This window comes from Rhincodon typus, chromosome 19 (assembly GCF_021869965.1).
Source record: "Rhincodon typus isolate 14 chromosome 19, sRhiTyp1.1, whole genome shotgun sequence".
NCBI lineage: Eukaryota > Metazoa > Chordata > Chondrichthyes > Orectolobiformes > Rhincodontidae > Rhincodon > Rhincodon typus.
The window spans coordinates 11,873,417-11,895,833 of record NC_063350.1 but is presented as its reverse complement, the minus strand read 5'-3'; the positions used below and the strand labels follow the sequence as shown (position 1 = coordinate 11,895,833).

At 41.0% G+C, this 22,417-nt stretch overlaps 1 protein-coding gene across 1 annotated transcript; it reads right to left on the bottom strand.

The window, feature by feature from the left end:
* Nucleotides 1-5,572: 5,572 nt before the first annotated feature.
* Nucleotides 5,573-22,352, bottom strand: LOC109912524 (protein FAM83D-B). The gene is made up of 4 exons (XM_020511959.2): nucleotides 21,613-22,352; nucleotides 13,631-13,798; nucleotides 10,000-10,124; nucleotides 5,573-9,363 (listed from the first exon to the last, which is right to left on the bottom strand). Exons 1-4 carry the CDS (start codon nucleotides 22,084-22,086, stop codon nucleotides 8,367-8,369), a joined length of 1,764 nt encoding a protein of 587 aa, XP_020367548.1. The 5' UTR covers nucleotides 22,087-22,352; the 3' UTR covers nucleotides 5,573-8,366.
* Nucleotides 22,353-22,417: the final 65 nt, after the last annotated feature.

The window sequence follows — 22,417 nt, the reverse complement described above, 5'->3', positions numbered from 1 at the left end:
CCTCTTTGCAGAGTTGCATTGGGACACATTCAGCCCAGTTATGACAACCTTGGTAATTTTTAGGAATAAAAGGAATAACATATGTAAACGTCGCAATGCACTTGTTGGTTTGCTTAGCGGTAGGCCAACTAGAAGAATAAATGATGACTCCTGATTTACCTCACAGACATTTGAGTGTTGGAACACTGATTTAAACAAAAGAAAACACTGCAACTATAATATAAATATTTCAAAATGATTTTTTTTTTCAAAAAAGGAAAAGAAAGGTGTGACCAGAACTTTTGAACTGGCAGAAGAATTTGAATGAGTTAAGTGGCGTGGGATAAATTAAAACTAAAATAGCCTTGGAGGTAAAGAGATTAAAGCATTGGATGTGGTATTAGATAACGATGATAAGTTGCTAGAAGTGATGGAGTTGATCGCTCTGAGGAAACAGCTAAGCAAACAAATCGTCTTAGCACCAAAACTTTAGTGTTACGGCTCGAGGGTGGAATCGGAGGGAGAAAATGGAGTAGGCAAAGGAGGGACATGTCAGCAAATTACAAGGGCCAGTTACAATTTAGATGGTGTTTGGCTAAAATATAAAGGAAATGCAAGAAGGGAGCGATTGATGAATGGTGAAGTGATCCATACGTGAACTGGTATCAGCCCAGGAATGATTTCAGGCAAACCAAAGAATGCCATATTACTTCGGTGAACGTTTTAAACAGCAGCTGAATAATAATTTAAGAAGAATATGTGTGTGTATATATATATATATGTGCAAATTATGAAACCTTGTGGCAAGAAAAATGCCCATATCTGCACATTGATTTGGAGAAAAATAGCAGGATATGTACAAAATACAGTCAAAGCAATCTCCAAAAGCATCAGCTTTAACATGATAGGTAAGAAGCACCTGATTTAATTATGACAAAAGGGTGATTAATATCTGAAAAGGACTCCCAGATGAAAAAGAGGATATAAAAACACTGGAATCATTTAAGAAACAATTAAAAATTTCAAGTCAGAAATACTGGGTCTTCTTGGATTGATTAATTAAGATGGGCCAAACAGCCCTTAATCACCATAATTATCTTGTAGAAACATTAGAAAGAATTCATTCTTGTGTACTAACAGAACATATTGGGAACAGTAAAATAATTGATGCACCGTTAGGTTTGAATAATAGGAAATAAGTCACAAACTAAGGAATTAAATAGGCAAGGTATAAGGAAAGAATTGGAATATATTGAAAGAAATTATTGGTCTGATGAACAGTGATGTTGAACTGCAATCATCACTTACAAAGGGTAATAGTCAGGATAATAAATGCACCAATAAAGGGGTCAGAAAGGTGGGCTCATTAAAATAAATTTGAATGTAAATGGTTATTTTATATCATCTCTCACATATTTTTCTCTTTGGGGATTGGTGGCAAAGCGTTGGAAAGATTAGCAGGCTGATCATCAATTTGTTGCATCGTGTCACAAACGCTCTTTCCACAGCTAACTCCCAGGGTGCAACTTGAGGTTCTGATTCAGAAGTAGAGGTTCTACGCACAATGACAAGATCCTAACTGAATGTCAGTTGATCATTAAACGTCAGAAATGCTAAATAGCTTACTCAACAGGTATCTTGCTTCATTCCTCACCAAAGATGGAAAATGTCACAGTAAATGTACATAGAAGTGAGAGATAAGGAACAAAGACAAATGATAGAAATTAATAAAATTAAATAAATGAAGGGAAACAAATAGATATTGTTCTTAAAAAGGAAATGGCAAAGAAGTCAGAGATGCATTTTACAGCGTTGAAAAATAATTTGCCACCACATAATTTAGTTAATTTACAAACAGAGACAATCAACACAATTGTGTTTAGAATTCCTACTGGGAGATTTGCTTAAATTGTTTCACTAAGGACAAAATCTGAGGGTGCTTGGAAAGTGCAAATGGCCTTCAATTCGGAAGGTACATTTAACTGAATAGGCTTCTTTGATAGTCAAGGATGTATTTAGATGCAGAAGGATCAATGAATGACATATACATGGATTCTGTAGAAGTATCTGATAAGGTACCATACAGGAAATGTCTAAAATAGAGGGGCATGAAAGTGGGGCTAACTTACTGTACAGATCAGAAATAGATTATCAGGTGAAAAAACAGAGGTTGGGATGAAAGGAATCCCTAGACCACAATGAATGGTGCATTAGCTTTTCATTATGTCTAATGGGTACTCTTCGAACAAATTATTAATGGAAAGTCATAGCATCCATTTTATCACAAGATTGTCACAGCAGAGAAGGAGACCATTCAGCCCATTATGTCTGTGCTAGCTCACAGAATGACAAATGCATCTAGTGCTATTCCCAATGTTCTCCCTGTAATGCTGTAGTTCCTTTCCTTCCAGATAACAATCCAATTTATTTTTGAATGCTCTCTAGGCATTACATTGCAGATTTTAACCATTCACTGCATTATAGGAATAGGGTATTGTTAAGAAAAAAAATGTAATGAGGAATATTTTACATACTAATGCTTCACATTTAAGACATTTAATTCAGAACATAGATTTGGGATGCATTGTCCAAATTTGCAGTCAAAATTCAAGTCTAATAAAGGGTAAATGATCTTGGGCAGCTGTACATATTTCCACATTGTTGACAATAAACAAAAATGTCTTAGTTATCACCAGATTAAATGTTAAGCAGTTGACCACAAGGAAAAAATACTTGACAGCTCTATAATAAAATGGATTCAAAAAGAAAATATACTTAAGTTTGAGCTTTCTTCAGAAGAGAAGTTCAAAGAATACTTGAAAGATTTACTGAAAGGTACTTGAGCTATATATTTTGTTCCAAAAAAGTTTTTGTAATATATGGAATACAATATAATTGTTCATTTGTTTGGACTAAGAAATAGAATGTTATATTGATGTCACAATGTAGTTAAGTTAAAAATAAAGTTTTATTGATCTAATGTATCCCAGAACGTTGTGGGAAGTAAGGGAGGAAATTGACAGACCCCTTGAAGGAACATTTGCATCATCTAGAACTACAGGTGACGTGCCTGATGACTGGAGGGTGGCTAAAGTTGTACTTTTGTTTAAGGGTAGTAAGGAGAAACCGGGGAACTACAGACCTGTGAGTCTGTAAATTGTTGGAGCTGATTTTAAAAGAAGTAGTTATAGACATTTAAGAGGCAAAAATTGATTAGTGTGGTTTTGTGCAAGAAAAATCTTGTCTCTCAAACTTGATTTGAGATTTTTGAGGAAGTTACCAAAAAGATTGAAGAGTTCAGTGCAATAGATGTTGTTTACTTGGACTTTAGTAAAGCCTTCAAAGTTTCACATGGTGGACAAATTATTAAAGTTAGATCACGTGATTCAGGATGAGTTTGCCAATTGGATATATAATTGGCTTAATGGCAGGAGACAGAGGGTGGTGGACGGTTGCTTTTCAGACTGGAGGCCTGTGACCAGTGGTGTTCCACAGGGATCAGTTCTGGATCCTCTTTTGTTTGTCATTTATGTGACTGATTTGGATAAGAGCATAGAAGGCATGGTTAGTAAGTTTGCAGATGACACCAAAATTGGTGGCATAGTACACAGTGAAGAAGGTTATCAGAGATTACAAAGGAATCTTGATCAAATGGGTTAATGAGCTGAAAAATGGCAGATGGATTTTAATCTGGGTAAATATGAGGCACTGCATGTTGGTACAACAAATGGAGATAGGACTGATACAATTAATGGTAGGGCCTTATGTTGTGTTGTAAATCAGAGGGACATATGGTTTCAGGTACATAATTCTTTGAAGTTTGCATCACATATAGACAGGGTGTTTAGCATACTTGCCTTCACTGCTTACTCCTTTGAGTATAAGAATTGGGAAGTCATGTGGTTGTACAGGACATTGGAATGCCTCTTCTGGAGTACCGTATCCAGTTCTGGTCACAGCGTTATAGGAAGTTTATTATTAAGCTGGCAAGAGTTCAGAAGAAATTTACCAGGACCCTGCTGGGTATGGAAGGTTTGAGTTATAAAGAAAGGCTGGGACTTCTTTCACTGGAGTGTAGGAGGTTAAGGCATGACCTTATAGAAGTTTATAAAATCATGGAGGGGTATAGATAGGGTTAATGGTAGGCGTCTTTTCCCTCGGATGGGGGATTTCAAGACTGGGGGAGCATATTTTTAAGATGAGGGGAGAGAGATTTTAAAAAGACGAGGGGCAATTTTTTTTAAAAACTACAGAGGCTGGCTTGTGGGTGCAGTGAACTTTCAGAGGAAGTGATGGATGTGGGTACCATTACAACATTTAAAAGACATTTGCATAAGTAGTTGAACAGGAAAGGTATGGAGGGATATGTGCCAGGAGCAGGCAGGTGGGGCTAGTTTAGTTTAGGATTATGTTCAGCTTCATTGGGTTGGACTGAAGGGTCTCTGTGTGCTGTATGACTCTGTTTACAGAAAGATTTAGGTGGGGGTAGGAGGAAAAAGAAGGATGGAGGCACCTGGAAAACAAAGAGGTAATGACAATGGAGAAACCAACGTTGGACAACACAGGAGGCGAAATCAACACTTCAGGAATGGTCAGTACTGATCACACACACAAACTGTTTAACATTAAAATCTTGACATGTGGTCATTCTGCAGGTATAATTGCAGGATTTGGCAATACTGATAACAGACATGCAGCAGAACAATACAGGTCAGGTTGGTGATATCATAACAAGAATCAAATTCCAAATTCTTCTGAAATATACAGATTTACTTTAAAAACAGTTATAACCTTGCAGAAATTTACTGACTGATAGAAAATTTTCCTGTTGGAGCCATCCATGATTTATTTCACCTGATTCTACAAGACAATAATCAGAATGAGTACGTAGCATTAAAGTCTCTATAAAACCAAAGCTTAACTCACAAACACTATTTAAAATGTTACCATCTGATATATATTAATGACTTTTGGACTATATCATTTTTAAGTTTGGGATGTATTTTAACACTTAAGTCACTGGCAGATAATGAACATTTAGTGACATATCACAGTTACCCAAAATGACATTATGCTACAATTAGTCAATTATTGCCATCAGGATTTATTTCGCCAGCAAAAAAACTCAATGTCTGCCTATTAAAATATAAACAGAAGTTAATTTATAGATCTACATCACTCCCAATCATAATCAGAACTTTGTTTAAAACAAAGAGGGAAGAAAGTGAATGGTGATGATACATTACCAATTATATAGTTGGTTTACTAAGCACCATTTTAATGGGATTCAAGGCCTTAATGCATTACTACTTGCAACAAAAATATTTAGGTATGTTATTTCATGAAATCCAAGTAAGAGCACAGAATGTTTTAGTTACAAGTATCTAGTTGCTCCAATTTCCAAAAGAATAATTCATAGTAGCCAATTAACATTTCTCAACAAATCCCATGCTTTCTAGTGGTGAAAACAGTTTCTCATCCTTATCCTCTCTGGTAAAGGAATTTCAATACATTTCACATTACAGAAAGAAATTAAAAACCACAAGTGATACTTATTCTATAAAGTTTCTTTTTATTAGCAAATTGCCTGTATTACAATAACTATGGTTAATTGAGACACCACCTTCAACTACCTTAATATAAGTGGCAATAGCAAAACATACAGTTGCTAAGCAGCATATTCTTCTACTTCAGAATTCTAAAATCATGAGAAATAATTCTCGGTTTCATAGTTACTAAATAAACAAGTTGTACAGTATTCCATAATAAACTTTTTAAAAGTGTATTGACTTCAAAATATCAGTATTTTAAAAAAATCTTTATTGCATTCCCATAATAGCCAATCTTGCAACCTACAGATTAATGCTACAAATCTCTATAGATCGAATTCTTACACCGTTTCTATAATTTTCCCATAGCAACAATCCTCAAGTGTAGCAGTTTCAATCATTTGAAAAGCAAAGGCAGAATTTCAGTCTGGGAGCCCAGAGTGGCAGTGAACATAGACCAATTCTTTAATTTTACAGCACAAGGATATACATGTAAAAAGACAACACAGACAACAGATAATATGGCAAAATAAACAAAACACAAATACCATCTGATATCCCAGCCACCAATTAAATGGATATCAAGTTTACATTATCAGTCCCATTTAAATGTTTGGAGGTATTAATCCATAAAGTTTAAAAACATTAGATAAGGCAATATAGGCATTCTCAGTTTTATGTCATTTATAAGAAAGCCCCTTAAACTCTAATGTTAGGTGCAGAGTATAGGACAATGGGACAACAATCGGATATGGTTGCTTTAACAGCCAGGATTATGCACAGATTGGGGGTTACTTTAATGTAAGGCATTACAAATTATGTTTCAAAGTCTCTGAACATTATGTTCCTACTGATCAATATTGCTACATTTTTATTATTTCACTGAGAATAATTTTAAAAAGATTGCGTCCATCCCTAGCAATGAGGAGCCAGAATATGGAGACAGGAATTTCTAGCTCATGCAGTTACTTTGATACTAGCCATTCTCTGGCACCTGAATCCATTTCAGAGCTCGTTAGTAAGGATTTGGTAGTGAAATATCAAGGCTGTTCAAGGTATTTCCCATGGCTGTGTAAACAATGGTCTTCTCTACATTCACATTAATTGTTATTTCAACTCAGAAGAAATTACAGAATAGTTGACAAGAAACAAAATAAAACATCTCTCAGTGCAGAAAGTTAGGATTGTATTGTGTGACTGGGGCAGATTAGTGGATGTATAATATCCAAAAACAGGCAATTGAAAATAGGACAGCAATTCTTCCACTACTTTCTAAAGCTGTATCCAGTTTTGTTCCTAATGTTAATTGGGATTTCAGCCTTTATTTCCAGTATCTGGCTGGATAAGAGCATCCAAAACCAATTTCCCATGACTTGCACAAAACTTTCAGTTATTGTGAATTTTAAGGGCATTTGATTAGAAACATTGGGTACATTAGGGCAAAGGCATTTCCATTTGTGTGAATTTTGAAAGTAAAAAGAGTCATAAATATGAGATGGTCAACAACAAATCCAATAAAGAAACTTCTTTATTCAGTGGTGCAAATGTGGAACCTGCTACTTCATAGACTGGCTGAAGCAAATAGCATAAGTCCCTTAAGGGGAAGCTAGATAAGTACACGAGCTGGAAATAAATTTTTAAAAAATTGAATAGGTTCAGATGAAGTAATGTGCTCAGATGAAGTAAATGTGCAAGGAGGCTCGTATGAGACGAACATTAGTATACACCAGTTGGACCAGATGGCCTGTTCCCTCCACTAAATTCTACATAAAAAGAGAGATATAAACATGTCATTTTATTGTACATAATCTATGACGTACCTTCTGGTTCCTACTCTTCAGAGGAATTGTGCATGTACATTTCTGAATTTAGGAACTGAATGCAGTTGTGGTGAATAAAGAAACTCCCTCTCCCTTAAAAATTAAAAATCTAGTCAACCAATATGGTCAATTTTGGTACATCAAGCTACAAGAGAAAAGAGTTAAATATCAAAGTTGTAAACTTCAACTGCAAATGAGACAATGCATTTGAATGTTTCCACGTACATGTTTTACATTCAGTTTTACTTTTTTTAATTTTCTAATAATGAACCACCTTAAATACAAAACTGGAATTTACAACCAACTCAGGGATGGATCTAAGTTCTTTTCAGCTTGCTGCATCTACCAACATTGGTTCTTAGGATGGTTTTTCTCTGTTCATATTTCAACAGCATCGTCATTTTTCTGTCCTCATTGATCACACCCACAATTTGAGAGAAACAAAATGTTAACGAGGCACTGGAAATCCACAAGGAAAGAAAGATTTGTATTTATAAATCCTCATGACCTCAACATTTTTAACTCATCGGACAGCAATTTTTACATCCACCCAAGAGGGTAGGCAGGACTTTGTTTTAACATCTTATCCAAAAGTACTCCCATAGTACTGAGTTAAATTATCATCCTAAACTTTGCATTCAAGACTTAAGTGACACTTGAATCATATCTCAGAGGTTAGAGTGCTAACCACTGAGCAACACCTGATGCACAGTGACAAAAGGTAACTTATTAAAAAAAAATACAGACAATGTTTATTTTAGAGGAATCAAAAAAAGTGTCACTAGTGGAAGTAGTCCTCCTCCTCCCTCACGCAAAGCAATTCTTGTAAGAACAGCCATCATAGTCTTATTTGTTAACTGAACTTTATACAGAATCTCAAACCCATTCAGCACTAAAGAGATCCCGGTTACTAATGTTAAAACTTGGCCAAAGACAACCATTGGCAAAGTTTGACCAATCACCGAATAATCCACACAGTCTGTGGAGAAAAATAATCAGGCGTGAATTGAAATGATGTTTAGTTTCGCAGCGCCAAAGAAGCCAACGCAGATACCTCCCTGAATCCCAAAACTCTACTCCTGCTCATCAACTCTCTGCTACCCCTTGCATTGTACTGGCCCAGCTCACGGCTGTGGAACTTGTCCAAGTGTCGGTTGCTCGACAGAATGGCAACCATGCTGTCCAGCTTGGAGCGAATGGTAGTGTAATGGAATTGACGTTCTTTGGTGAGTTTCTGGAAGCAGTTCCTCAGCGTGGAGTTGGTGCTGTGGAGACCTGCATGATGATAGCTGGGAAAAGTATGACATTGCCGACCTTCAGAGGTGGCAGAAGATGAAGAACTACTTGAACCATTGCTGGACTCTGTTGGGGAAGGAGGAGGCTGATCGGGAGCATTGGTTGACTCGCCAATGGCTGGATATCCATCTGTATCTGACTGCTCTGTGAGTGACAATGGGACGGCAGCAGTGATGTTTACAGCCTGTGCACCAATTCTGGAACAAACAGAGGTCTGAGTTGAGCTTGATTTTGATAGGAGTGTAGTTTGGGTTTCCACCTCCTTCAGCAGGATACAGGTTTGTGTGGAAGTGTTGTGCATCCCTGGCTGTACTTGCACATCTGTCTGCACAGACACGCTCTTCGCCTCCTTGGTCTGATGAGAGGCTTTGTCACTGAGTGTGGATACTTCAGACACATGACTGCTGGCTGAGCCAACAGAAGTTTGTGAACATGGCTTTTTCTCAGCTGTTTGGCCCAGAGCTTCAGGTTTACACCTTACTGGGGAACACGGTACTATTTGTTTCTCCAAGGCATTGTTGGCAGTGGGCTCTCTAGACACCAACTTCTTTGCTGCAATCTCTTCACAGATAGCACGATTCCTAAAATCCGCTGACTGGGTTGGTATTAGCTGTGACTGGGCATACAGTATTCTGAACTCTTCATCATAAAACTCAGACAACTGTCCTGAGAGCACAGTCAAATTACTGCGATTCAGCTTCCCATCAGTCCAAGTAAAACTGCAGAAGGAAAACAAGGGTCAGAAAAAGACAAACACTAATTATGAAAGTTACATGCCGTGATTGTTCCAAGGACTGGTTGCAGACTAATCTTAAACTAACCAACAATTTCCAAAGCAGTTTCCTCTCCTCTATCCCAATCTACCTCAGGAGTCAATCACTATTGCTGAGGCTCGTACCACTGGCTAATCTTCACCTACACAGCATCATACACTCTGCAGGCATCTAAGCCTAACTTCCAGCTTCCCACTTCAAGGAACGGAAAGTCAGCTGTGGCATTCAAATGACTAACTTCTCCATATAATATTACTGAGTAAAAAAGCTTGCATTAGACAAGCAAACCTAAAAAAAGTGAGAGTGTGCAGCAGATATGGGTGTGGGTGGTGAATATCTATTATACACGTGCACACAAGCGCACGCGCGCGCACACACACACACACACACACACACTTCCAGGCAAAGAGCATTCCCGGAATCTCTCTCATTCTCACCCATTTAAAAAAAAAAACTTGAATGGTCAACCACCTTTGGGAAAATAATCATAACATAAAAGGAACTAAACTAGGACACAACCAGCTATTTGACTGACTGCAAATTATACAAAGATTAAAATGAAAATATCATTTAATTTTTTACCTGTAAGAGCCAGTGGCTACTTTATCACAATCAATTAACATGAATTTTTCATGGACTCTGCCAATAACTTTGGCTCCTGTTCTTGTGCAATAAGTACATCCCGTTATTGTGCGGACTCTCATCTTCTGCAAGGAAAGCAAATGAATGCGTTTGATATCAGGCCCAAATGAGCAGACCACAGATACACATTTTTATGTTATATCTCCATCTCATTGGATGGATAGACTGTGTACAGAGTCGTACTGGATATGAGCCAGAGGACAATGGGCCACTGTCATTAGACCTCGATGCCTGGAGTCAGAACTGGTAAAATACTCAGTTTCTCCTCCTGAGCATGAACAAATAACATCTCAGATTTTGCTGCACATCTATGATAACCCATGACTAACATTTTGAATATTCCTTCTTTCTTTGGCTAAGTATTTGCCCTTATCATGGTTGACAGAATCCTAACTGTATCTGTCCCAATTCCTGCACTTCAACTCTCAGCCCTAATCCTCTTCCCAGACTTGCATTAGGGTGCACCCCTTGAATCCCACAATACTTTCTACACAACAGATCACTATTTTCCACTCCCTCCAGCGTGATGTCACCAAAATAAAAAACCCCTCCTTCGTCTAAAATGGGTTTGTTCCATCTGCCGTAGCCCAGAACACTCCTTAAATCATCTTCCTTCTCTCCCCTGCATCTAACACCACTTGATCTTTCGCCTTCCAAGGCCTAAAACACTCATCCCATTGGAAGCAATGACCAGAACAGCCACGAGGGTAGGATGAATTAGGGTGACAACCCCAGTCCCACCCTGGGTCTATAAGCATCAGGAGGAACCAAAAGTCAGGGTGAGGAGTCACCTTGAATCAACCTTGGGTCAGTGTGAACTTGTTGGACTGAATGGCCTGTTTCCACACTTTGGGGATTCTGTGATATGATGATTCTACGAATAGAGGGTACGGTAACTCTGGTTATCACGGCTGCCTCACAGCACCAGGGACCTGCGTTCGATTCCTGCCTCAGGGACTGTGTGGAGTTTACACATTCTCCCCGCGTCTGCATGGGTTTCCTCCGGGTGCTCTGGTTTCCTCCCACAGTTCAAAGATGTGCAGGTTAGGTGGATTGACCATGCTAAATTGCCCATAGGGTCCAGGGATGTGCAGTCTAGGTGGGTTAGCCACAGGAAATGCAGGGTTACAGGGATAGGGTAGCAGGGTGGGTCTGGGTGGGATGCTCTTTGGAGGATGAGTGTGGACTCGATGGGTCAAATGGCCTGCTCCCACATTGTAGGGACTGTATGAGGTGAGAATGGCATCATGTGAACTTTTGTTTTATTTTTGATTTAGTTTGAAAGTGGCAAGGCATCATTACCACAAAGAAGCTTCACACTCCAGTTGAAGAAGGGTCATTGGACTCAAAAAAATTAATTCTGTTTGATCTTCACGTATGTGGCCAGACCTGCTGAGTTTCTCCAGTACTTTCTGTTGAAGGAGCTTCATGGGTTATTAGCAGAACAAAAGCAAGAAAAGCTGGTGGGAAAGCAATGGGAGTTGGGAATGGATGCCACTGTAGAGTATGATTGGTCCCAGGGGAGGGAGGAACACAGTTGGTTCATGGGTATGCAACCCATACAGGTTGCTCTGACAATGACTTTTATTTCTTTCAGTTCAGTATTGTGGTATTGTGAGCAGCAAGTACATCTCCTCTACAGTAGGGTGATCAAATACAAACTGGGTAACTACTTTGTAGATGATCTTTATGCAGTCCTCAAGCTTGACCCCCAAGCTTCCAGTCATCTCAATCCCATTGGCTCCCACTGTCTCCTTGGCTTCCTGTATCAGGCTTTTGGACTCAACATTTTGATCAACAATTTCATTTTGCAACCTCGGCCCCATCTTTTCTCTCCTCTGTCTTCGCATATTTTAGATTTTAAATTTTAAATTTACCTTTCTGGTTTTCACTTTGACACAATAGCTTTCCCTCTTTTTGCCATTCACACCACATCCACATTCTTTGTTTCTTTACTTTTCCCATAACCACTACCTTTGCATTGCACGACAGCCATTTTTTTGACATTTAATCTCTTCTTGTCTTTCACCTTATCATGGACCTTCCCTTTTGTTCATTTGCAAACCCAGTCTCATACCTATGAGATGGTTAACTTTTTCCAATTCTTACAAAAGGTCATTTGCCTGAAAATGCAAACTCTCTCATCCCCTATACTACCTAAGCCACTGAGTACTGTCAAGTTTCAAGCAAGTTTGATTTTTGTGTGGACGACTGAGACTCAAGACAGAGACACAGGAACAAAAACAGAAATCGTTGGCGACAGTCAGCAGGTCTGGCAGCATCGGTGGGGAGAAAGCAGAATTAATGTTTTGAGTTCTGTGACTCCTCATCAGACCAAGAGGTACAGCACATTCGTATTGTGTTGGTCTGGGGAAGAATCAGGTTTTGTTCTCATTATGCAAGATTGTGGGGGTGTTACAACAATGTCAGAAGAGGATGTGAAAAGAATAAGTTAATTTTTCAAAGCAGCAAGCAATTGGAGGCAACTGAAAACTGGATTTGTATTGTAGCAAATGGAAAGCAACCAAATCAGTTAGACAGGCAGTAAAACAGCAGCGGATAGAAAATGAGCTGCCTTTCTTAATACTATAAAAGAAAAACACAAGCTATACACACTCCAGTTCCTACTTAGCACAGTGACCGCAGTGAAAAGACAACTCCTTACAAACTGACAAAGGATTATTACAAGACCACGGCTTTTTAAAAATGTTGTTTATGGGATGTAAATGATATGGGTAAAACCAATTAATGCCCATTCCCAAATTATCTCGAGGTGGTGGTGGTGAGCTAACTTTGAGAACTGTTGCAGTCCACGTTGCACTCAGAGTGCCATTAGGGAGGGAATTCCAGGGCTTTGAGCCAATGTCAGTGATGGACAAGGAATAGAGGTTCCTATGATGGTTCTTACAGCAAGTGCTGCCCAAGTCCCCCTTCTTGGGGGAGGGGCGGGGCACCAAATGGCCTACTCTCGTTCCTATTTCTTACATAGTTTCAAGTCAAGATGGCGTGAGGCTGGGAGGGGACCTTGCAGATGACGGTGTTTCCATGCATCCACTGCCTCTTCCCTGGATTTGGAATGTTGGCACGTTGCTGCAGTGTAGCTTGGAGATTTTGGGTACCCTGTTGGATAGCGTGCTTTTCAAACAGACTGTTATTCCGATGTACAAAAGCATCTTGAGTGTTTCTGAAGATGTGCACATCAAGGAAAGTGGGCAACATTCCACCATAATCTCGGACTTGTGCCATGAAGGTGGTGGACAGGCCTCAGGGAATCAGGAGGAGAGTTACTCACCACAGAATTTCTAGCCTGTGGCCAGCTGTTCTAGCCACACCATTTACGTGGCTGGTCCAGTTCGATTTCTGTTCGAGTTCCTGTCTATCTCTGGGCTTAGGTTGAAAACGTACAGTATAACAATTCTTTGGTGCACAAGACCATGATTCTTAAAAATCTCCCATCTTTTCCTCTTTCCCCCCGAGCCTTTTGAAATCCTGCACGTGCTCTCGATGCACAGTGGTTACCTTTCCTGAAAAGGGAGCATCCCATATCTTCTCCATTCAAACAAAGACCTACCCTCTCCTCCTCCACCCGGACACCAGCATCCCGACACATTTTCTGAAAGAGTGGGAGGCCAAATTGATCGAGGAGGATGTAAACAGGGACACGTCTCCTCCGGCAAGCCTCATGGAGATCCTTGAGAATATCAATATCAGTGAAGGTGTCCATTACCAGGGCAATAACCTACAGGACCAAAGACAGGAGATAAAGTTACAATTCAGTATTTCAGATTTCTACACAGAGTTTGGTTTGGGATGGTGGAAGACAGATTCAGCTGATGCACTTTTGCAATCAGAAACAGCCAGCCCCATTTAACTATAGCCATAGCTCTTCTAGAATAGGTTTGATATTCCCCACAAGTGTAACACATTACCTTATAGGGAGAACAGCAAATGGGAATGGAGGAAGGGGGACTTGGGCAGCACTTACTGTAAGAACCATCACAGCACGTGTGAAGTCTTCTCGAAGACCATAAGACACAGGAGCAGAAATTAAGCCATTCAGCCCATCGAGTCTGCTCCACCATTCAATCATGGCTGACAAGTTCCTCAACCTTACTCTCCAGTTTTCTCCCCGTAACCCTTGATCCCCTTGACAATCGAGAACCTATCTATCTCAGTCTTAAATATACTCAATGACCTGGCCTCCACAGCCCTCAGGACACAGATAGTAATAAAAATATTGCTTACGGGGAAAAAAAGACAAGGTGACCAGAGGGCTAACACTGTCCTCTCCCACTGTTCATCTCTTATTTGTATGACCCCAGTTGTCTGAAGACTGCAGACCAAGCTAGCATCTTTTAAACGATATTGAAAACAAAATGGCCACAAGTCATTCAGGCTTCATGACATATGAAGATACATAAAATCCAAGCTTATTCACTGTATGGGCCATTAGAAAGTGATGGCCTAACTCATATTGAGGTAACTTAGGCCTTGGTGCCAAAGTGCTAAAAACAACAATGGATTTGAGAGAATGCGAATGAGCAAATAGATGAGTACTAGCTCAAGACAAATGTAAACAGCTCATTCACACGGTAACTCAATGGTTAGCACTGCTGCCTTAAGTGTCAGGGACCCACGTTCAATTCCACCCTCGGGCAACTGTCTGTGTGGAGTTTGCATGTTCTCCCCATATCTGTGTGGGTTTCCTCTGGGTGCTCCGATTTCCTCCCACAGTCCAAAGATATTCAAATTAGGTGGATTGGCCATGGTAAATTGTCCATAGTGTCCAGGGATGTGCAGGTTAGGTGGGTTAGCCATGGGAAATGCGGGGTTATGGGAGGGGTGGAAGCGGGATGCTCTTTGCAAGGTTGGTACGGCCACCGTGGGTTGAATGGCCTGCTTCCACATCATAAGGATTCTATGATGCAAAGTATGGATGGGCTTGCACTTCATAAAGTGGTTCCACTGTTCAGCAACATCTCATTGCACCGTAGCCAGTGGGCGCAGGTTCATTGCACCCAGCCTCACGCATGCATAAGTTGATAGAAATGAGCAAATGGCAGAAATTAGTGTATTCAACATTTTCTTTGCAGCTCTCCTGCTATCCTTGCCTCAGATCTTATCAGATGCCCAGGAGCTCAAACATCACTGCAGCAGCAGATCTTGCTGTCATATTGAGATGCCAAGACCCTGGAGGTGCGCAGCAGAAGCATTGCCCATTCCCTTCTCCAGAGAAAGGTGGTTCTCTTGTAGTTCTCATTGTTACTCAGATTTACCTTTTGTTAGCCCAAAGAGAACGGAAATAATCCCTTACACCTGCAAAGACACCTCCTTGAAATTTGATTGTTCACGATTAGTGAGGAACTGCATTCTGAGCTAGACAAAAGGTAAAAAGTGTGCATTACTTTCAGAAGTATATTCACCACCTTCTACTGAGCATGCACGAGATGCAAATTCATCCAAAAGGTCTTCCTGATACTTGCAGTTGAGAAGCTCAACCAGCCTTTAAAGTTGTGAAAACCAAATCACAAAAGTTCATCCCATAATCAAGTTTCTGAATGTTGGCCACCCATCTATTTAGGAACATAGGATCAGGAGCAGGCCATTCAGCCCCTCAAGCCTGTTCTGCCATTCAATGAGATCATGCTGATCTGTGGCCTAACTCCATATCCCTGTAGCCTTTGACCCATGTCCCTTAACACCTTTGCCTACCAAAACTTTATCTATCCCAGATTTCAAATTAACTGAACCAGCATCCACTGCCATTTGTGGAAGAGTGTTCCAGACCTCTACCACCCTTTGAGTGTAGAAGTGCTTCCTAACATCTGAACAGTCTAGCCCGAATTTTTAAGATTATGCTCCCGAGGTCTAGAATCCCCAGTAGAAATAGTTTATCATTGTACATTCTATCTTTTCCTGTTAACATCCTGAAGACTTTGCTCAGATCACCCTTTAATCTTAATTCTAGAGAAAATAAGCCTAAATTGTATAATCTCACCTCATAACCCCTGAAGTCCAGGTATCGTTCTTGCAAACCTATATTTTACTTCCTAAGACCAATATATCCTTCCCAAGGTGTGGTGCCCAGATCAGTTCACAGTACTCCACGTAGGGTCTAAACAGGATTTTGTATAAGTGCATTATAACTTCTGCATCCTTACAATCTAATCCTCCAGATATTAAAGCTGGTATTCCATTAGCAGCCTTGATTATCTTCTGCACTTATCTGTTGTATTTTAAGAGATCCATGCAGCTGAACCCCCAAGTTTCTTTGGGCATCCACTGTATTTAACTTCATACCATCTAGAAAGTACACGGATTTTTTCCTTTTTCACCCGTCAACCTTGCTTCCCACTTCTGGGAGCATCACAAGATTCTGCCAGTGGTGTCCTACTGTGAATGCAGTCATGCCTTGCATCATGAGGAATGTGATTTGAATGCACTACACCTTGAATTCTATCCACCACTAGTAGTGTGTACATCTCCAAGATGCACTGCAGCAATTCAAAGTTTCTTCTGCAGCAACTTTCTAATCCATAACCTCCACCATTGTGAAGTACAAGTGAGCACCAGACCATACAAAGTTCCCTTCCAAGTTACACACAATTCTTATTGGGTCAAAATCCTGGAACTTCCTCCTCAACCTCACACAGACTGCAGCTCTATTGTTTAAAACAAAAAAAAAATATCAATTATTGGATGTAGGTATCACTGGCTGGGCCAGGATTTATTGGCCATCTCTAGTTGCCCCTGACAAAGGGGTGGTTCTTCGTCTTCTGTGAACTGCTGACCTCCTCAAGGTCTTAGTTACAGCCACACAGTGTTGTCAGGGAAAGAGTTCCAAGACTTCAAACTGGATTTTAAGACAACGATGAGTTCCAGGCCTGGACGACAACTGGCTTGGAGGTGGTGGTACCTGCTGCAACCCACATATAAATCCTAGATGGCAGAAATCGCAAATTCGGAAGGTGCTGTCAAAGGAGCCTTGGTGAGTTGTTACAAAGTAGATGGTCTACATGCTGCTACTGACCGTCAGTTGTAGAAGGAGTGAAGGTTGAAGGTGTTTGTAGTGATTGTAATGAGGTCAGCCAGCTGGACCTCAGAATGAGTTCCCCAATTGGCTAGATTAACAGCCCCAACCAGGGAGCCAAAGCTAACAGACAAAAGGAGATGCATCAGGGATTCGTAGAATCCCTACAGTGTGGAAACAGGCCACTCAGCCCAACAAGTTCACACTGCCCCTCTGAAGAGCATTCCACCCAGACCCATCCCCCTACCCTTTACCTGTAACCCTGTATTTCCCATGCCTAATCCACCCAATTTACACATCCCTGGGCTCTATAGGCAATTTAGCATGGCAATTCCATCTGACCTGCACATCTTTGGACTGTGGGAGGAAACCAGAGCACCCAGTGGAAACCCACGCAGACACAGGGAGAATGTGCAAACTCCACACAGACAGTCGCCCGAGGGTGGAATTGAACCCAGTTCCGTGGCGCTGTGAGGCAGCAGTGCTAACCACTGAGCCACCATGCTGCCTTCTGGCACTCAGAGCTGACTCCAAAGAGGTAATAGTAGAGTCAAGGACTCTCTAATGTGTGAATAAAGGGAAACTTGATGACAGGTTAATGGCCTCTTTGGAGATATTTCAGTGTTAGATGTTGCCAATCAAGTGGGTTGCTTTATTCTGAATGTTTTTGAGCTTCTTGAATGTTGGCGGGGATGAATTGATCAAGGCAAGAGATAATATTTCATTTGGATTTGTGCCTCGTAAATGGTGGCGAGGCTTCAAAGGGATTAGCAGATGAATTACTCACTGCAGAATTCCCAACCGTTGTTCACCATCCCCTTCTCAGGGGCAATTAGGTATAGACAATTACTGGCTTTGCCAGTAGTTCTCATATCCAATAAATGAATGAGAAAACACTTTCTGAAAGAATCAAATGGGAACTCTTGTGGTAAAGCTGTGGCACTGGCTCTGAACCGGAAACTCTAAGTTCAAGTCCCACTCGAGGATTTGGTGGCTAAGGAAAGTGCATTCATAATACGGCCAATAGTAATTCTAGCCGTATGCCAATGGCAGTTGGCAAGAGGGGGCAAGTGTGTCCTGGGCAGCCGTACTTGATCCAGAGTGGTGCAACTCAAGCCATAACCCCTGGTGACGGGCTGACAGCTTGTTCCAGGAGAAACTAGCTATGGAAACAGATAGAAGCATATGCTTTATCTGCTTCATTGAATTGAATTAGGTTTATTGTCACATGTGCCATTAGGGGAATCAAGGATTATGAGGAAAGGGCAGGAAAATGGGCATGAGGACTGTTGGATCAGCCATGATTGAATGGCAGATCAGGCTCTAGGGGCTGAACAACCACCTCCTGTTCCTACTTCATTTGATCTAGGCACAGGAAAGAGCCAAAGAAGTTAAAAAACTGATATTCCAGTCCAAAGTTATTGTACACCAAAGGCAGCTGATCAACATGTACATGTATATTTTATAATGGGTTTGTGATAGAGTTGTAATCCAATCATGAAGGCTCACATGACAAAAACCCTACAAGCTTTGCTCTTTGTACATTAGCGCATCTGTTGCGCAAGAGTGAATCACTGCACTATAATATATTCCCACAGACAGAATTCCCTCTATACCAAACACACCCAGACCATGCTCCCTATTTATTGCTACCAACTCTGCTATCTCCACAGCAACAACAGTAGATTCCAGTAACTGGAACTTAAGGGCATTGTGCTTTTCCTCTTGTTACTGCCATCAAGTCAGCTAGCATTTCCACTCCTCCTTCTTACCTTGGTGGGTCAATTTACCATCCAGGGCAGATCGAATCAAGACTGTTTTGTGACATCTTACAGGATTCTGTTCACGTTAAAGAATGAATGTAATGCCATTCTTTCCTGACTTCAGTTCTTTACAATTTATATGAAGTGTCTTAAAAAATGTATTGAGACATCGAGAGACCTAATGAAACAGAATTATGACACGAGCCGCATAGAGATAGCGGGTCAGATGACCAAAAACTTGATGAAATAGGTAGGTTTTATACGGGCATCTTAAAGGAAAAAAGCAAGGTAGAGAGGTGAGGAGAGGGACACCCGAGCTTGGAGTCTAAGCATTGGAAGTCAAGTCCACCAATGGTGGAGTAATTATGATTGGGAGTGTGCAAAAGGCCAGGAGAGCACAGATTTCTTGGATGGTTGTGGGACTGTAAGTGGTGATGGAGATAAGGAGTGTAAATTCATGGAGTGATTTGAAAATAAGGACATAAATTTTGAAGTCTGGACATTTGACTTTGAGCCAACAACTTACAGCTAAATAACTACTTTCATAGTTAAGAGTATCCTATATCATAGAATAAAAAGCAGTTTATTTTTGTTTTATTGTACTAGGTCCCACAAACGAGTGTGATGATCAGATAATCGCATTAGGTCTTGGTTGAGGCATAGGGACATCAGAGAAGACACCTCCAGCTCTTCTTAGAATGTGCCTTGGGACCTTAACCACCCAATGGGGCAGCTGAGTCTGTGTTAGAACATGCAATACTCCCTTGGTATTGCTCTGGACATGTCACCCTAGATTTTGTGCTTTATGTTTCTGGGCCTGGTTTGAACTCACAGCTCTTTGACTCAGAGGTGAGGGTGCTACCGATAGTTAAATAATTTATTCCCTCTAAAAAAACGTACTACATAACTTATCAGCACTCACTTCGTGCATTCTCTACTTTTTATGATTTCATGCATCTGTAAAATTTTGCACTTTTTTTGCAGAAAATTTCTGTCTGTACACATCCTGCCTGAGGCACAGAACAACTAACTTCACAGTTTTAAAAACATGCAAATATCATTTGAACATCTAACGTCCATTTGGTGCACAAAAACTCATGGTTTGGACAAACATTAAAAGCAGTCACAGTGAACAAGAAACCTGAGCCCTATCTTATTTCATTGCAGGTGTTAAACGACTAAATGAACAATAGTTTCTACATCAGAACTAAATTTTGCTGCTGACCTTATTGTGCACAACAGGATCTGTTGGACCATCAATGAACCTATTTTTCTAAACAATCCGTTCAGAGAGGTTATTGCACATCTTTGGAGCAGGTGGGACTAGAACCTGGGCTTCTCAGTCCAAGGATAGGAACACTACCACTGCACCTCAAGAGGGTCATCAATTAATCAGGACACTGAATAACAGTTCAGCCTTTCACTGTCTGAACATGTTTTCACTGCAATCTTACTATGTCTAAATGCACAGACAATAAATCACAGTACCCCAGCTACTGTAGCACAAATTTTTCATGAAACGGATAGAACAGATCAGTAGGAGTGGCTTATTTGTCCCACTCTAGAACCAATATATTAATTTGTCAACCATAACAGTTCTATCTCCATCATTTAAATTCCTCACATTTGTTAGTAATCTCAATACATACATTTCCCAAATACTTATCTTCTGAAATTTCAGGCTTGATTCTGCACCTATTCAGTGTAAAAAGTTATGGGAACATAGAAACAGGAGTAGGCCATTCAGCCCTTTGAGTCTGTTCCACAATTCAATGAGATTGTAGCCAATGTGTGACTTAACTCCCTGCATCTGTCTTTGGACCACATCCCTTTACTTACCAAAAACATATCTATCTCATTTTTAAAATTAGCTGATCCAGCATCCACTGCTATTTGTGGAAGAGAGCTCCAAACCTTTGACACCCTGGTTGCATAGAGCTACTTCCTAACATTTCTCTTGAACTGTCTGGCCCCAATTCTCAGACAATGCCCAAGTTATTTCTGGTATTTAGCTTTAATTGTCTTTGAACATTTTCCCCTCTTTATTCTTTGAAGGGGATGAGAGACCCTCTGCTAAGGCTTGCATTATTTATCCATCACAAATTCCCCTTGAACTGAATGGCTTGCCATTTCAGATCCAGCCACATTGCATGTAGGCCAAAACAAGAAGGCTTTTCCAACAATGGATGACCATGCAGTGGTCACCGTTACATTAAACATTGCTTCATATTTTCAGATTTAGTCACTGAATTTGAATTGTTCCCAGCTGCTGTGATGGGTTTGGGACCTATTTAATCCAGAGAGTGCAAGATCTGGATTACAAGGGCAGTGACATTACCAAAACCTTTGGTGAAAATGGTGGGGAATCATTGCCTGGCCAAGAATCCAACTCAGGCTGTAATGGTAAGAGCAAGAAATCCTAATCATTATAGGACTGGGGAGCTCTAATTTTATTCTGTATCTGACATGGTGTGTTTTACACTCAAGTCTTAATATAGAACAAGGTAAGTGCTGAAACCGAACCCTGGGGAACTCCACCGTATCCATTCCACCATCCAAATAAGACCACTGGCTGTTTCCAGTCACTCAACCTTTCCTTCCACTGGCTAGATTAAGTCTGTTAAAATGTAGCTCTATATTTTGGAAAAAATAAAAAAGTTTCCATCTTCGGCATTTAACATGTATTAAATATTCAACATACAAGAGAATCTAGATTGAACTGAAAGGTCCAAAATGAAAAAAAAAATTCTGCTCCATTACCTTCTCTGCCTTTCTGATGAGCTTCCTGATCGCCTCCTTGCAGCTATAGATGAACTCCCCATAGCTGGGCTGGAAATACACCTCCACCTGGGTCACACCCCGGTACCAGTTGCTCGGATACACCGGCCACCCAATGTCCAGAACCGGCACCTCAACGTCTGAGGCATCCGGGAAATAGGTCCCTGAGGAGAGGTCACTGGAGCCGGTGAAGGACTGCTCGAGTGGCTGGCTCTCTAGTCCAGGGGGGCTGATGGTGGATTGCAGGATGCTGGCGATCTCATCGGCTGACAGGAAGCCTTGGACTCTCTCCCTCTTCAGTAAGGCTCTGTAAGCCTCCTCGCCGCCGGAGATCAGCTCTTCCAAAGCCAGGCGCTGGGTCTCGCTGTAAAACTCCCTCAGTCCCAGCTCCTGCCTGGGAGCACCGCACCACCTGGAAACGATCGGCAGGTCATCTAGGCACTGGGAATCATTCATGGCCCAGGGTCCCAGGTAAAGCTGGAGATTTCAGACCCAGGGATAGTAGGAACTACAGATGCTGGAAAATCTTGTTATCTCAGATTTCAGACCCAGAGCCTGCTTTCACCGCTCCCTTCACTCCAGGGACAGGGGGGTCTTCAGCCGGCTTGCACGCCCAGAATTAGGGGGGGGGGGGGGGAGGGGGGATGTTCTGCCGGCTTGCACGCCCAGAATTAGGGAGGTGTTCTGCCGGCTTGCACGCCCAGAATTAGGTTTGCACAGACAAAAGTTTAGAGTCTTCCTTGGCGAGTCTCGAAATTCCCCTGTTACAAAAGCAGCCGCGCTCCTT

What these genes read in the sequence shown, in the direction of transcription:
- LOC109912524 (XM_020511959.2), bottom strand. Translation starts at nt 22,086, where the DNA reads ATGAATGATTCCCAGTGCCTAGATGACCTGCCGATCGTTTCCAGGTGG. An exon ending in TCATCAGAAAGGCAGAGAAG is followed by an intron (nt 13,799 to 21,612) that starts GTAATGGAGCAG and finishes TTGGTCCTGTAG; the next exon opens with GTTATTGCCCTGGTAATGGA. An exon ending in GTAGCCACTGGCTCTTACAG is followed by an intron (nt 9,364 to 9,999) that starts GTAAAAAATTAA and finishes TTCCTTCTGCAG; the next exon opens with TTTTACTTGGACTGATGGGA.